We start from the raw sequence: 16,704 nt of genomic DNA, 5'->3' as shown, positions 1-16,704 counted from the left end.
CAGATCTGCACAATTTATCTCAGCCTCTACACATTCAGAAAACTCTGTCCTGCACATTCACATATTATTCCAGACCCAGCCATTTGTGACCACTTCACAAGGGCACAACACCTGCTGATTTTTTTTTAATACCAAATGCAAGTGACTTTCTAGCACCACTCTAATTGCATCACAGCCTGAGGAAAACTGAAATCCTATAAATAGAAAATGTTTTCTAATTCTTCCATGACATACCCCTAAGTCACTTCAATAAACATTTGTAAGCCAGCAAACACTACTGAATTACCTGTGAGCCTTGACGCAGGTAAAGGTGACTAATGCAAATACTGAATAACCTTACAGCTATCTGAAACACTGTATACCAGCATAAAAAAGAACAAAGATTGAGTATGACATTTCAGTTTAAGATGTGGGTTTCTTCTGCGGAATGATGCAAAATCATAAGGATAGGGCTGGTTTTGTTTGCGTGGCTGAAAAGTCATTCAGCTCCTAAGAAAACTTTTGTTTTCTGGCACTCAGGGCAGGAGGGAAAGAAGGGTAGAAGCCATAGAAAATTTAAGTAAGTGTTCCTGGAAAGGAAGAACAGTTTACTGATACTGTAGGAAAGAGGAAGATTTTGGAGGCAAGCTGAGGAGCCCTGGCAAGGAAAGAACGAGTGAACGAGTGCTTGTGCTCACCACCCACTCGGCACCCTCACTGCCCCGATGGCTTGCAGCGTCAGGGCAAAAGGCAGCACAGGACAAGGAGGTTCTGTCCCCTCAGTCTTCAGCTCCTTATCCTTGGCACAAAAAAACAATCCTAGCAGGGAAACCTAAAGACTTCACAGCAGAGGAGGAGAGAGGGGCAGTTTTGACTTTACTCAGGCAGGTGGTTTTTCTCAAAGCGAAGGACTTGCCAGAGTGAGACACATAGCTGTATCTATAAAGAGTGTCAACCAGAGAGGATAACGTGTGAAATGCAGTTAGACTATGGTCAGATTTATTTTCATTTGCACAAGATCCTTCACATAGTTGTCCCTTTGAAGACTTTCAACATCAGGCTTTCAGGACTTTCCAAAGGCACCCAGGGCAGCTTGCGGTCAGCAATGCTCAGGCTTCCTGCGCTGTGTCCAAGTACATGTGCAGTGGAGGCCTTTCTATGGGGTTAATGACTGAGAACTAGACCAAATCAGATCTAACATACACCTGACTTACTTGGGGACACCACTGCTTTCCCCAACCCTATTCTCAAGATCAACTTTGGAAGCAAGCCCAAAGGGAAATTCACAAATACTATACCTTTTTCCACAGGAAAATAACTAATCCTCTACACTACAACCACGTAGTCTTTGCCTCAACTACCAGCACTGCCAAGAAAGATTGCTTTCCGCTTTGTGTGGGAGTCTCAGCCCACACCTACTGAAGGAGGAACAGTTCAGTCCTACCTTTCATCATATGCACCCAAAACCTGGAATTTGAAAAACAAAAAACCTCTCTGTGCAGCTCATTTTCCAGCTGTCACAAGCAAGGAGGAAAAGCTCAGCAAAGATGTTAAGGTCTTCCTCTATATCAGAGTGAGATACAAAAACACATTCCAGTAACTATGTTAGCAAGTTCACTGAAAGGGGAAAACACAAAAATACAATGCTGCAGGGACGCGGAGAAGTGCAGTGAACATCCTTGGCAGTGATAAAAACCTGCACTGTTTGCTTACCCGGAAACACTGAACAACAAGCAGCTGCCTGCTGTGCTCTGCTCCTGAGTGGCACCCACTGTCCCACTCCCACAGATCAGCGCTCAGGACTGCTTGCCATCCGCTGGGCAGCAAAGGAAAAATCGAGACCACCACGCAGGTTAGCACCGGTCTGCGTTATAAGCTCAATTTCAGCCATGCAGTCACCTAAATGAGGTGGATATCAGGTACAAAGGAAGCACAAAATATTTGAAAGAAACCTAAATGTTCTTAAGTAGCCCTCATGCAACCAACATATGCAGAAGTCTAGTTTAGGAAAAAAAAATCCTTCTGTCAAGAGTTGATGCAAAGAAAGCAACTTTTTTTTAATTAACTCCCTGTGAAAAACACTGTACTCTTGCCAAGAAAAAAGAAAGCCTTTGCCTAAGGTGACAGTTCAAATCTAGGCACAGCCTCATACCATGATGTACCTTCACCTTATAGAAGTGCTTCAGTGGGAGCTGAGAGTCTTTACAATCAGCAGGACGCAGCCAAAGGAAAAGGAGAAATACCATCCAGAACCTCTCCCACTGACAGGATTTGGAGTAATTTATGGGAAGGGGGGAGTTGTGTTTAGCTGCCATTCAAGCACCTTCCTCCTACTTCTGTCTCTTCCCTGTCACTCCCACACCTACAGAAAGTCTTCCTAACTGCCAATCAACTAAGTCTTGAAGTAACTCCCCTCCTTACACCTCCTCTCCTTATCTTTGCCCTAGATTTTTTGAGGTCACAACACCTTCCCTGAACCCAGGCATAAACTCAGAAATATCCTTCTTGGAAACCAAACGCAGCTCCAGCTTTGCACCCCCGCAGGGACTGGGGCAGCTCCTCTCTTTGGCCCAGGCATGAGAACTTCCTAACCGTAGCACTTCTCACAGCTATTAGAAGGTCCCTAATGAAATACTCAGCACCAGAAAGCAATGATCTCTGTCCTACCTAGTCAGATGTCCAGTGAATATAATTAGAGGTCTCGCAGCACATTATGTAACATCTCCTTTGCACTGTAGCAGCGCGTCCAAAAGCGCTGTCAGCATGCGGTACACTTACTGGCTGCGGCTGACCTCCCCACCAGTACCTTTCCCAGCAACTTACCTTTCCCCCAAGCACCTTCTCGTACCTTTTATGCTTTACTCAACTGGCTGCACCCAAAAAGCCTTTCAGATGCTCTCCCAGCTATGCAGAGGGCATGTTTGCAAGCGAAGCAGTAATTATTTTTGTGTTTACATCTACATTTACACTACATGTGACCTAAATTTGCAGCACTGGAGATGCAAGAAGCAGCAAAAAGCATGTTTCAGCTGACTCCACCACCCTGGACAAATCCACTACATTGCTTTTAGGTTCTTGGAAGCCAAAACATCCAAGTCGCTCGGATTCCCTTACATTTATGGAATGTCTCCCTGCTGATCTTCCCTATATGAAGATACCAGTACCAAAAATGAAGTTATTTGGCCATCCTGACTAGTATTTTTTTAAAGGCTCTTGACATGCGTCTATCTCTGCTCTTACTATAATCAGCTGAGGCTAAAAGGCTTTTTGAAAAATATCATCCCAAGTCTTAAAGAGCCAGGAAATAAATTCATTGTTTAAAAATCCAGCAACACTAATAGAAGGAGGACTCTTGGCACACCCTCTGACTAGGCTACATCTGCTCTGCTAAGTATATACATTTGTTTCAATGCAGCCGCTGTCTCTTGCTATTTATAATTGCTAGTTTAATGACCTTTTAGTGTAGACAATAAGCCTGAGCCTTCCTAAATTGATGTTTAAATATCTTTGTTGGATTAATTCCATCTCATTATGGATAGATTGTTCCAGACTTGGGATGGTGAGTTCCAGACATCACTAGAACTCAACTGGGATGTTCTCCATAACACAGAATCTTTTCCTGCAAGATGAGCACTCTGAGTTAGAGGTGGTACCAGAAATTATACTCCATGTAGAAAGGGAGGAAGACAGTAAAGGACATTGAAAGAGATCATAATCATTTTTTTTTAATACATATAGTTAAATAGAAACCTCACACTCATGTGGAAAACAAACAGGAACAATTCCATAAGGCACAGCTATTTGGACAAGCAGTCTCTGGCTGAACTTGCAAGTGGCTGCACCTGCAGATCAGGCGTGCTGTATTCTGCACAAATTCCCATATCACTTCCCATTTCTGCATGCAATTTGGTTCCTGTTTTGTGTGCAGAAATGCCCCTGAGAAAGGCAGCTCTGTGCTGGAAGGTGACAAAGCTCACACTTTGTAAGCAGACACCTGCAACAGAAAGCTTGGAAAAACCCTCCAGAATGCCTCACTGATGTCAATGTATGAGCTGTATTTAAAACAAGACAGAGGTGGTTTCCATACTGGTGAGCTCAAATTGCTTTTTCCATGGCTGGTTTCAAATAACCCTCCTCCCCTCCTGTTTCAGAGGCACTGCCAGGGAGAGAGCCTTCTGGATAGTCCTCAGCTCTTGTCAGTCACCTCCCCAGATGTGATGGCTCGCTCTGTGCCTACGAGACACTGGCCCCTGCAGCCTGTGCATGGAGTGTTTACTCCGAACCCTCAGCACACTGCCCTTGGCATTGCACCTATTGTGTTTATCAGAGACCGCTGCATACTTCAGCATCCCATTTAAGTTAGTAAACGTGAAATGTTGTTTCAAGGCCGTGGGTAAGCAAATTTTTCACAAGAACTGGCACTGAGCAAATGGGAAGAAAACTTTGAAACATGAGAGTTCTAAAGAAATGAAAAGCATGAGGTGGACAGATTGTATCTGACAGTCTGTTCTGTGGGACAGTGCCCCAGAAACAGTTGCATACATGCCCAAGAATTATGGATTTTGGTGGGAATTAAGAACGTGATGAAACATTTCTCAAATCAAGGACACAAGGGAATCAATTGGCGTTTCAGCCCTAAAGGTGAGCCCTCTTCTCCGACAGAGACCGTGTTGGTGAGCAAGAGAACATACCAAAAAGCAGAATAGCTACCAAGGATACCTTGCTAGCACTGTTCAAAGGTATCACACTAGATTCACTACAGTAAACTGTTCACACACACACACCACCACTCCCTGTATTATCTAGGTAGTGACACCCCTTAGGAGACCTAAAGAACCTGAAAGGGCCAAAAATTTATTCATTAAGCAAAAAGCAAATCATAATGTAATGAAAACTAAGGATATTAATGACATCAGCTTTGGTGTGTCCTACATTAACCAGAACCAATATGTAAAACTATTGTACTTGGACCAAAAAAAATTAAACAAATCAGCGTAGTGAATTCATACTGCAAAACTGCTTGTCAAAAAATCTTTTCTATCCCCAGGCATCTCGATAAACCAAGCACAGATTAACCAGTTTTCAAAAAACGGTGCCAACTGATGTTACAGGAACTGTCAGGTTCATACAAACTACTACAGATAATTACAGTTCTCTCTCCATGTAAAACATCCTACTGAGCACTACTTAAATGCAGGTGTTCAGTGGCTAAGTATTAGTACACATACCCTAAACACAGAGCAAGCTTCAGGAAACACAGAACTTTTTCTGAGGGAAAGCTCCATTTTAAATTAGAATTATTAAAAGCTGCTAATTAACCCATAGCCACAGATGCCATTTGGCTATTGTTACAGAGGGTAATAGTGCCTGCCTACATAGCAAATCTGGTGCAACCAGACCAAACCGTCACCGTCACTCTGAGAGCTGCTCTCAGAGTGCCTGTCCACTCTCTGTGGACAGTCCAAGCCTCAGTGGTACCTTAATGAACTGACTCTGCTGCAGATGTTTACTCTTTCAGCAAAATACTCCTATTAACCCACATCTGAGGACTCAGGAGAGATTTTTTTGCTAAAACCCTAAAGAACTACTGCTGGTGGGTGGAAGAGGAATTTTTCTGAGCAAACTGCAAACCTTTACAAACCTGCGATGGGATGACTTCTCTTCCCTCCCTCTCTTTCAATATTGGTGCTCTAGAAACCAGTCCCACAGCCAGATCCAGATTTTCAATCTCTTTGCTCCTTTTCTGCTTTTGTGTCCTGTGAGGGAATCATAGTTCCCTCCTTCAACTGGTAAAGAAAACCCTAAGTAAGCCTAGCCCCCATGTTACCATATGAAGAACAGTTGCAGCTAACACTGTAAAATGAGAGATGGGCTCAGTCATAACTACTTAACCCTTCTATAAGATTTTCTAAAACATATTCTGCAGTTATATTTATATATCAGGTATGTTCTAGACACCTACCAAATCAGATTTTACTGTCTTAGAGGATGCGAGTCCTAAGAAGCAATACCAAGCACTTCATATACAGATAAGCAACCAACTGATCTAAGGGCAGAATCAGGCTTGACACTTTTACACATCCCAACTTACAAGTTTCCTCTTGGTTTCCACCAGCAACTCCCTCTGGTCAGGTCTTTCCTTCTCTCCACTATGGAGGCTATCTCCACATCCCTGCACAGCTCCACAGAATGGATGGATCTGATGTGCCTAAAATTCCAGCTGACCAATACTTCCACCATTAGCATTACAAAATCACTCAACCTTCCCTCTGAAAAATCTGTTTTGGACCCCGTCTCTCGATACGTTTTCTCCTTTTGCAGGTTGGATATTTGAGCAAAACCACAAGATTCTGAGAGCATAATTCTTCATTTACTTTTCAACAGCTGTGCATGTTTTGGGCAGATCAAAGAGGTTATTTAAAGTATGCCTAATAATGCAATCAGTTATACATTCTTTTCCCCCCAAAACATATATGCCAGCTTCCTGACTGGTGCAGAATAATCACTACTAAAGTGTTTCCTCCTTACTGATCGTAACTGGAAACCACAGTCAGGCCAATTGCTACTTAAAGGAGTTACTTTTATAAATATGGTGCTGGTACACTTCATCTGGGACACCAACTTGTAACAGTCTGAGGTTAAAGGAAGCCACATTTCAACTAGCATCGGTGTCAGCAGTCCTACCTGAGAACAAGGGAGTGAACATCAGTTTTCTCTCCTAGTACAGAGACAGCCCTTGCAGGCCTGGAATATCCTGAAAGGGCTCTGCTGAGGGAACATTGCCTTAATACCTCCTCCTCCTCGGTGTACCAGACAATATCCCTGTCCGGACTTGAGAAGCAGGCAACTTTCCTAAACAATACTTAAGACAGAACACATTTCTGTACATATTCAATTTCCCTAACCCTTTCCAGATGTGAAAGTTGAAGGCTGTTTATGAAGGCTGTTCAAAGATTTTTGCTTATTTGACTGAACTAAACCCAGATTTTTTAAAAAAAGTACTGTCATTTCCAGACTGCCCCAATTCCCAAATACAGAAGTGCAGCTAGACTGGTTTTGAACTGGAACAAGTTGTATATAGGCAAGGTTTGCATTTATGGACCTGTCTACTCTCTTGCCTGCATCCACAGACATGTTTCATCAGGTCCATTTGCTGTGGAACAGCAGTTTGACCTGGTGATTCAAATCCAGAGTTGGTCACAAACTGATTGCAGAATTTTTGTCAAAGCAGCTGAGGAATCATCTTCAACTAAGATATCTAGCTTTAGGCTTATAGAGACAGATCAAGAAATAAAAGTGATGTATCAGCTCTCAACTACCTTAAGCCTACTGGTCGGTAAAAACAAAGCTCTCTATAACTGAGACAATCAGAAACTGTTTCCTGAACTTCTAGAAACTACTTTAAAATTAGTAGAGTTCTTGCAAATTGAGCTTTATATGACTGTTGCTGTAACTGAAGATGAAATAAACTACAAATCATATAAAAGCTGAACTGATGGTGTCTAAAACTTGGCCAAGCTAGTAAGTGCACAAAAATATTAAAAGAGAAGGAGCTATATAAATTCTTGGTTTTACAGACTTGGATGCATTTTACATCTCCTTGAGTTGTTTGGGTTTTCTAAATTTAAAAGTAATTTTGCTTGTTTTAAAACACAGTTGAAAAAACTAGAGCATATATGAATCCAAGGTTTTCCAGTTTTCAAGGAAAAGATGCATGTCTTCCATTTCAGTCTATTCATCTTACCAATAAGGAGATGAACAACGCTTTCATTTTAATATCTCATTACATGTACATACATCTATTATCTCCTGCGAAGTCTTGCTGAGGACAGTCTCTTACACGTTGTATTTGCAAACATAGCATTCATTGAGCTTCAGCCTCTGACAGGTCCTTAAAATCTGTATGAATCCAATAAATTTTTAGCAGCTAGTACTATTGAGGATGGATAGCCCCAGTCAGAGCTGACCATCAGGCAAAGCACTGTTATGCAAGGGTCATTTTCACAGCTGTCCCAGCACCCCTTAATCCTGGGAACTGCAACACCCACCGCTTTTCTATTCTTGGGTCCCCTTACAAGACAGCCACAGTTAATGCTGAATTGTGTCAGACTGCACAGTGGGCTCAGGACTTCAACTTTCCTTGCTGTCCAAGGCACTTATTTTTCCTCTTCTGAAGACATCAAGACATCGTGTGCCTCCCATGCATATCCAGTAAGCCACTGCCGAGCTGGCCTAACCCTGACAGATGCAGTCCCTTTATATTCCTCTGCCACTGTAAAAAGACCTCAGGCATGTTAGACTAACACTCATTCTCTACAGTCAGGTCCAATTGTCTCCAAGCTGCAAAAGTTTTTGATGGTATTCTGCACTTCACTTCTCGTTCAGTTTCTGTTGTTTCCCCTTCAGAGGAGAGGGGCAAAATCCAGCACTCCTTCCTGGCTGGCCACAATGCAGCCACGTGCATTCCCTTTGCCACCTCACACCCTGACTCCCTAGCAAACTTCTCACTCTTCTAAACCACAGGGATGAGCCCTAATAGATATTTCAGTTTCCTATGCCACATGCTCTCTTCTGACAGCTGTCTCAAATATTTGTAAGATATTTCATTTCGGCTTTCTCCTAGCTCCATAAAATAGCCATTCCAAATTCCCAAGCTCTTTATTGCTAATATTCTTAGCTCTCTATTGAAACTGATCTTTAGCCAACTATCCCTAACTCAGTTATATTTAAAAGATGAAAATTAGAAATAAAAAGGGGGTTACATTGAGATTTCTTGCTGCAATTGCCAGCAATGAAAATTATACTAAGTTGATGGGGGATGTATTTCTTTGTCTGAAGAGAACCAATCTTCTCTTGGAAATATTTTCCGTGCTTGAGAGTGAACAGAGCAGGTGGAGGCTCAGTGCATCTAAGCCACTTAGACCCTCAAAAAGCCTTCAGCAAAGTTTCAATAAGAGAACAGTCTGAATATCCAACGATTGTCTCTGATCGGCCACCACCTACGAGACAGCAAACTGCATGCAAACAGGAGCCAGTTATAAATGGTGGAAAACATCAAGAGCAGAGTGCCGGCAATTGCAGTGTGAAGCCTGCTGTTTACTACATATGCAGAACTAGAAGGGAGGGGATTATTAGCAAGTGAAGAAATGTGTAGGAGATGAATAATTCAGGTCTATTAAGAAAACCAGAGTTTCAGAAGAGAAAAAAAACAGGAGAAGCAGCAATGTGAAACTCAATGTTTGGAAATTCAAGGCAGTAACCTGAACCACTCCTATCCCTTACAGTGTTCTGTATCAACTGTGCCAGCTCATAAAAAGATCTGGCCACAAACACACAATAACAAGTCAAAGAACCTGGTAGAATACCTGGATATATGACATGATGAATGATACAGAAGTTAAAATTATGTACCATTAATGCAGTCACATGGGACACTTGAAATATTATGTGGGACTTAAGTGATCCCATTCCAAAAAAATGTATGGTGCAGAGATCAGGAAGGAAAAGGCCATGGCGAAATTATCAAATTGAAAGAAGCTGAAAAGACTACATTTGGTTATACGGAGAAGAAAAGGAGATAAGAACATACTAAACTGCGAAAGGAATAGAGGAAAAATACCATTAACTCTGTCTCAGACGACAAAGAACAGAAGGGATGATGAACAAAATGAAAAGCAGCAAATCAAAAAATAGATGGAAGAAATAGGTTTTCAACCACAGGAACAATTAGTCTGCAGAAATGATTCTCTTAGGATATTGATACATCCGGAAGCCCAAAGGACTTAGTATGGATCTGGTCACTGGCACACAAACAAGAGAGACATGTATATATAAGAATTAAACATAAAATTCCTAGAGTTCTTAAGACATAATATTGTCTTTCAGTGCAAAACCAGCTCCTGGTTTCTGAGCGTTAAAAAGAAAACTTCTTCGGGACAGGCAGGGAGCTACAGCTACAAAGAGCAAATGGACTTTGCAGCTCTTCTTTCTTTCCATTAGGCTAGAGACATTACTAATCTGATCCCATATCACTGCCTTGATATGCAGCAACTATGCAGCAGCAGCAGCATTGCATACTGAAAAACTCATGTGTTTCTTCAACAAAAGATCAGGTATCATTCTGCTGCTTCCTCCCTTCTCTAGCTCAGAAGTATTTTCTCACTCATAAGCAAATTGTTTATTGCAAGTCCAACCTCCTGGAAATTAAGCCTCAAAATTTTAAGTTATATCATCCTTGGGCTGTTCTATCTATCTTCAAATCTTGTTAGCACAATCCCATTTTAGCAGGCTGCCACTGTCTCCCTGCCACTTGTATTTAAGCAGGCACCTTACTAAATTTCCAGATTTTAGATCAAGCTTGTGGCCAATGGAGAAGATAGCAAGAGGAATCGGACTTTACGACAGTCTCCTACGAATCTATTGAAGAGTCACAAAATCATGACACTGGGTAACAAAGATCTCTCTTGCACGTGGTTAACAATTTCAATACCAATGTTGGTACAGGGCATCACCAACACACATCATCTGCCTATCAAAATTCAGATATTCAAGCCCTACAGATATGTATTCATACAATAATGCTACATTTACTCTCTTTTTTCTTTGCAAAACCTAAAACTGATAAAGTATGGAAGGAAAAGTGTTATACGCACCGTAAGTTACTGATATGACCGAGCCAAATCCCAAGAGGATATGTTTCTTAGAGCCTGTGCAGTAGTCTTAGCCCTGCTTATTACCATGCCCCTATATGAGGTGGTTTCTAGCTGAAACCATGATTTGTGCTTGAATCCCAGAGAGGGTACACAACCTGCATGCAGGAGAAGAAGCTGCAGTGGATCTCTCCAGATATCTACTCAGTTTTCAAGTTTCCTTGCTATCTCCTTAAACACAATGCCAACTTTTGGGCTGCTCTTGATTGGCATTAGCTCTGGAGCAAACTCCGGTGATGCAGAAGGGATGTAACATTTGCTCTGGCCTGTGCCTTTTCCAAACCACAACAACCATTCCCCAGCAACTAATTAGAAAAAGATTCTGGTCCTACAACACATGATGACTGTTTTCATTGATCCACTTTCCTCCTTCATGCTTCAAGCCAGGAGCAAATCACCAGACAACAGACCATCATAGTGAGTAACAATCAACACCAGCACTTACTGAGTGGTTTAAGGATGCTGCTGCTTGTCTCATCAGCATTTTCTATGTCTGATTTGTCAGAGTAGTTCTCAGAGATTTTCTCCTTTTCTTTCTTTTCTTTATGTCCAGGTCTTCTTCTATGACGCCGCCTTCTCCTATAGCTCTTCGGCACGTGGACCCCAATGTAAATAGTATGATGACCTAAGGAACACAAGCACAGTGAATATTAATTTTGATCACATATGGTACAAGTCACACTGCATTTCATTCAAACGTTAACATATTGCTTAACATTAATTACTGGGGTGTTTATTGGATTCAAATGTCAAACAGGAACTCCTGAGTTACCATCTGGAAAAGTATTTTTTGTACAATCACTTCTGAGAGTACATGCCAGTGTAGACATGGCACAATTATTTAGTCCTTTAGTTTTTGTTTTTAAATGAATCACAAGAAGGCCATCAGACTAATTTTGTAACACTGAATATAATGTTCTCCAAAAACATTCCTCATTAATCTTTTCCATTTCTTTTACCACATATGTTTTCTGAACTGAACGGTCACCTTGTGCAAATTCATCCAGTTTAATTGAGCATAGAGGACTTGACTACATAATCCATTGTACAATAAGCGTTAAAGTGCCACAAGGGTGGTATTATGAAACAGCAAATGAGAAAGAACTGGTAATATAAGATTGTAAACTTCGAGCTGCTTGACACTTTCCAAAATTAAAACTAAGTTAGTTAAGTAATTGTCAAATTTCTTATGCTCATTGTAAACACAAAGACTGCCTTTTTCATACAGACTTTCCTTTCAAACTAAAGGACTTGAATCCCATGTTCATTTCCTTTTTATGAATTTTATCAAAAGTCCTTTATTTTCAGGTCTTTTTGCTCCTCTTCTACCAGCACGGAAAAAAAATTTCCTTGTGCTAATAGAAAGCATTTACATTATTTCTTTTTCTGTGCCAAGATAATTTAACTATCTATTTAAGCTTTAAAACATAGCTGTTTCAGGTTTAACCCTTGAAAAAATGATAGGTATCTTTGATACTTTTTTGAGTGGTTTCCCCGCTCAGTTCACAGTGTAGCCAAGCAGAGTTTCAGATAAACACACATGCCCTATTGCTGACTGAAGTACATTTATCTGAATGAATGATCTTCAAATGCACATAAAAACAAGCGTATTTGTCTCCAAGTACAGTCAGTTACTTCCTCTCACACCTAGACACAACAGTGTTCCTACAGAGCTACCCTTCTGCAGAGTCATCCTTTCAGTCTCTTCACATATATTTATTCTTAGCTTTTATACTTTGCATGAAAGCATGGCTGTTAAAACCCCACATGACCATCCCAGATGACATATTCAAGAGAAGGCAGAGGGTACAGCTTGGGCTGGCACTGTCCCAGCCAAGTCATTTGGTGGCACTGGCGACGCCAGTCTCTCTTTGGTGGAGAGACTCCACCAAAAAGAACCTTTCACAGCTACAGGCCTCACATCTCCGTTGCAGCTTTGGACAGGTACCCTCAGTCCTGAGCCCAACACCGACCAAAAATTCTCAGAAAGAATATTCACAAAAAAACCCCTCCCGAAACACACTCAGCAATGTGAAGTCACATCACTCCTGAAGCACAGAAACTCCTGGCAGATGGGTGGGCCAGCACCCAGTAAGACTAGGACGGCAGCATCTGAAGGCAGCTGTGCTCTTGTGTCACTGGACACAGAACTCTGCAGTCCCTTTTTCGCTCAGAGCTGTGCCCACCTCTCTGCTTCAGCAGTTGCACTGCCTTTTGGTGAGGAATAAGAATTAAGCTAAGCAAGTAACCAAAGTCAGGCATCGCTTGATAAAACAGCCGTGCACTTGTGAAAGTTACAGAGAGAAACCTGACCCCTGCTATCTACCCATCTCCTCTCATCTTTCTTCCTTGCACAGTATCCACCACTCTCTCTTTTCATCTGCAAGCTGCATTATTACCCTTTGTTGTTTGCTTTTTAGCAGCATTACAAGGCTCCAGATTAGCCACCTATTTGCAATGCACAGGAAGTTGCTTCAGAAATGCTGGCGTGACAGTAAAGCCAGAGGCTGCAGCTACTGGTTAACTCCACTGCTAAACACATGCACACCATTCCTCACTGTCGTAAGTCCCATCTTTGAGAGAAAACTGAGTAATTAAAAACTTAGGCATGAAATCTCCCATTTCCATAGGAAACTTTTTTTTTTTTTTTTTATGAGAAGCAGCTCCTGCAAATATTCATCTCTTGTGAGACACCTTGTCTGAGATTGTGATGGATCAGTGACAGCAATGCAAGGTCAAGGGTGACCAGGTAGTCCACACAGCTGTATGGGGGACACAAGCTCCAAAGTGCTCTTTCAAAAACACACTGTGCAGATATAAATGTGTATAATACACACACATATAAAAATAAATTATAGATATGATGAAGGTCTTCAAAAGTCCGAATTTCCCCATGGAAGAATACAGTAACCTTTAACTGCTGTTCAAGATTTCCAAAGCGGTGGCAAGCACCCGTGTGTGTGTATGTGCGTGTGTGGTCTTTCTGAAACTCCTGCTGTTCTCATGCTGGATTTAGCTATGAGAAGGCCTGTCAGATCTAGCACTTTGGCTTCTGCGACCCCACAGCTGACATTTCAAATTGCACAAGCTCTTGAGGCAATCTGTGAAGTCTGGAAAGTCCTTTACCTTTTTTGCACATGAATTTTCAAACTGAAAGCATCTGAGGTCTTTTAAAAAGCTGCTTGACCAGCATGGCCCTTCCTGATATGATCTTTAAAATAGCTAACAGTGCCTCAAGGATTTTGCACAGAATGGAATGACAGGCTAGAAACTTATGAAAATAGCTTGTGCCCTATGCACATTACACTGTTTCTCATGCCAATCTACATAAGCTCTACAGCCAAGAGTGTTTAGATATACAGATCTCTAGTAGCAGCTCTTTGAAAAGCAAACACAAAAGACAAATTAGAAAATTGAAGTGCAAACTGTTGTTGACTTACTGAAGTAGAAAAAAAGATATCTAAAGAACAAAGCTTCCTAAAAACTGCATTCTCAAGCTCTCAAGAAGTTTTTTTTTTTAAAAAAAAAAAAAAAAAAAAAAAAAAAGTTATTCAATGCGATCCCTTAAAAAAATTTTAGTTCCTATACTGGCCCTAAGCATGGTGCATTTTGGCTCCAAAGTAATTTGCTATGTGGAAATTGTAATGAAAAGGTAGATCCTTATATCAAAACTCCCTTGCTCACTCACAGACCCAGTACTGCTGCAGAGCCTGTGATGGCCTTGATATGAATCCCCTCACCATCCTGGTGGCTTCAGTGCTGCACAGCAAGCTGTAGCTCATGTGCTATCCCGAACTAGGCAGAAGACCGTACTAAACAAACAAGACATACACATTGTGTGTTTGTCTTTATAAAGCGTTGATGCAAATCTTTCGCGGTAACATTAAAGATGCTTTATAGCCAGTAATACCTAGGCTACGATATTAAACAGGTCATTGCAGAAACTCTACAAGTACTGCATCTGAAAGCAAACAAGCTACCCGACTGCCATGTGCACATCTCCTGATGTTCCCTGGCTCTAGCAGCCACACAAAGGGCTGGTACAGTGCCAGACACCAATAACTTGCCACCTCAGGGAGCAGGACAAAAGGAAGAAACCCAGAACTTGAGTAAAATCAGACAGCACAGCAGTGACCTGCATCTCCTCATTGCAGCCCCTGTGCCAGCACGACGAGCTCTCAGACACAGGGGTGAACCACAGAGGCCCCTGGGAACAGGCAGAGCCATAAAGCCAAAGCTGGGACATCTATGGTGACACATTGCAGATAGCACCTGAAGAGAAGGTTTAGTTCTAGCACATCAAGGAAAGCTCATTCCAGCCACTGGGAATATCACCTGGAACATAGCAGACAGCATAACCATCACGTGGGGACAGAGGAAGGGAAATCTTGTCTCAGCACAAGTTGTAGGTGTGGGGAACGGGCAGCCACTCCCGAGGAATTCCCACAGCCAAGACTGCATCCGAAAGGCAGATGCAAAAGGATGGAGTGATTCCAGTGTCTGTATTCAAACAACATCCTTCTTTGAATCACTTCAATTTTGTGGTCAGCTTGATGATAGAAACACATCATAGTAAGCCTGTAGTCTTAATACTTTAATATGCTGCCAGTAGAACTGGACAATCTCTTTAATCTTTTGATCACGTGTGCACAGTAAAGATTTTGGTAATGTGAAACTAAGTTACATATATACACACAGGCAAACATCTGCATTACTTAGCTGCTTTTCCCTGTTCTGCAAGAGAGAGATTTCTTACGTTGCTTCTTTTTTTTATTATTATTTTTTCCCCATCTGCTCAGGGAGGCCAAGCAAGACATTTTCCTTTTCTGTGTACTTGAAGTAAGTGCTTGGCATTTGTTTACACTGTTGTAAATGCTGAGATAAACTTTTAGGCTCCCTTCCCAAAGTGCCTGGAAGGAAACAATTGACACACACTCTCAATGCGCTGGGTTTCTGAGACATTTCCCACTCACTAGGATAACAGAGCTTTCCCATGAGAACAATTTACTGCAAATGCTAATGCCTGATAAATTTAACATGACACACATGCACCACACTATTATTCTGCTGCTTAGTAGAGGATGGGAAGAACAGAGCTGACTAATACACTTTTCCTGATAATCCAGGTCCCACTCAGCCGTAAGTTTCACTTGTACACCTGACAGAGGCCAATGACAAGTTTCCTTCTGTGGCACCCACTGCATCACAGCCTTTTCCTGGGCCCACTCCTGCCTCCCTGCCCACTCTTCTCCAGTAAAATTACACTAACCTCTCCTGTGAAGCATTAATTTTTTAGAACTGTTTGGTTGATCAGGGGCAGGTATTTTACAGTGCTGTAACATCTCATAGGCAGCACGCACAGGCCGACTGGCCTGCAGGTGAAAGTGGACCGCACCTTTCCTGTTCTAAAGCGCGGTGGGTCAAAGTGTGCTCACACTCAACCTGCCGCAGCTGAAACTTCTGGAGTTAGTTTTTTGCCCAAAGATAACTCTTACTGTATGCAGGATTTTGAGTAAAATAGGTTCATCTGATTTTTTAATAGAGCAAGAAGTAGTCAATATCAGAGAGGTACTTTTCCCCTGGAAAAATTGTTTGAAACTACATTTTTTGCTTCATTAAGAGCTGTTAATGCATAGCAACTCATGATTTTGAGCCAAATTTAGGTTTCAGGCACAGGAGATGCCCTGAATCAGTTTTATTGGCGGAAACCCACTCCTTTATTACTAAATTTTCAGTTTTATACAATGTGGCATTTCCTCCCTGCCTTCATGAGTCTCTCTTCATCTCCTGTCTCTATCGTGACCAAGTATGGTCTTGTTGAAGCACTGGGAGGGAAACTGCTCAAATCTGAAGCAGCGTATACCACCCAAGCTCACGTTCTCATCACGGCAGCACTCTGACGGCCCGCACAGAAGAAAGCAGAGCTCACCAGACACCATGCCCTTGAGTCATTTTCTGAGTTATTCCGTTTAAGGGAATTAGAGGTTTTAAGAAATGTAAACCTAGAGGGGGAAAA

At 41.9% G+C, this 16,704-nt stretch overlaps 1 protein-coding gene across 1 annotated transcript in view; it reads right to left on the bottom strand.

Annotated features, from left to right (window-relative positions):
* SLC4A4 (solute carrier family 4 member 4) overlaps positions 1–16,704 on the bottom strand; it is a 193,855-nt gene that overhangs the window by 139,298 nt on the left and 37,853 nt on the right. Inside the window, exon 3 of the mRNA XM_062574256.1 lies at positions 11,134–11,313. Coding sequence (XP_062430240.1) covers positions 11,134–11,313 — 180 coding nt within the window. The remainder of the gene's footprint in view (positions 1–11,133; positions 11,314–16,704) is intronic.

The sequence above is a fragment of the Rhea pennata genome, chromosome 4, assembly GCF_028389875.1.
Source record: "Rhea pennata isolate bPtePen1 chromosome 4, bPtePen1.pri, whole genome shotgun sequence".
Classification (NCBI taxonomy): Eukaryota; Metazoa; Chordata; class Aves; order Rheiformes; family Rheidae; genus Rhea; species Rhea pennata.
Note: the sequence above shows the minus strand (reverse complement) of the source record. Positions and strands in the feature narration are given on the sequence as shown.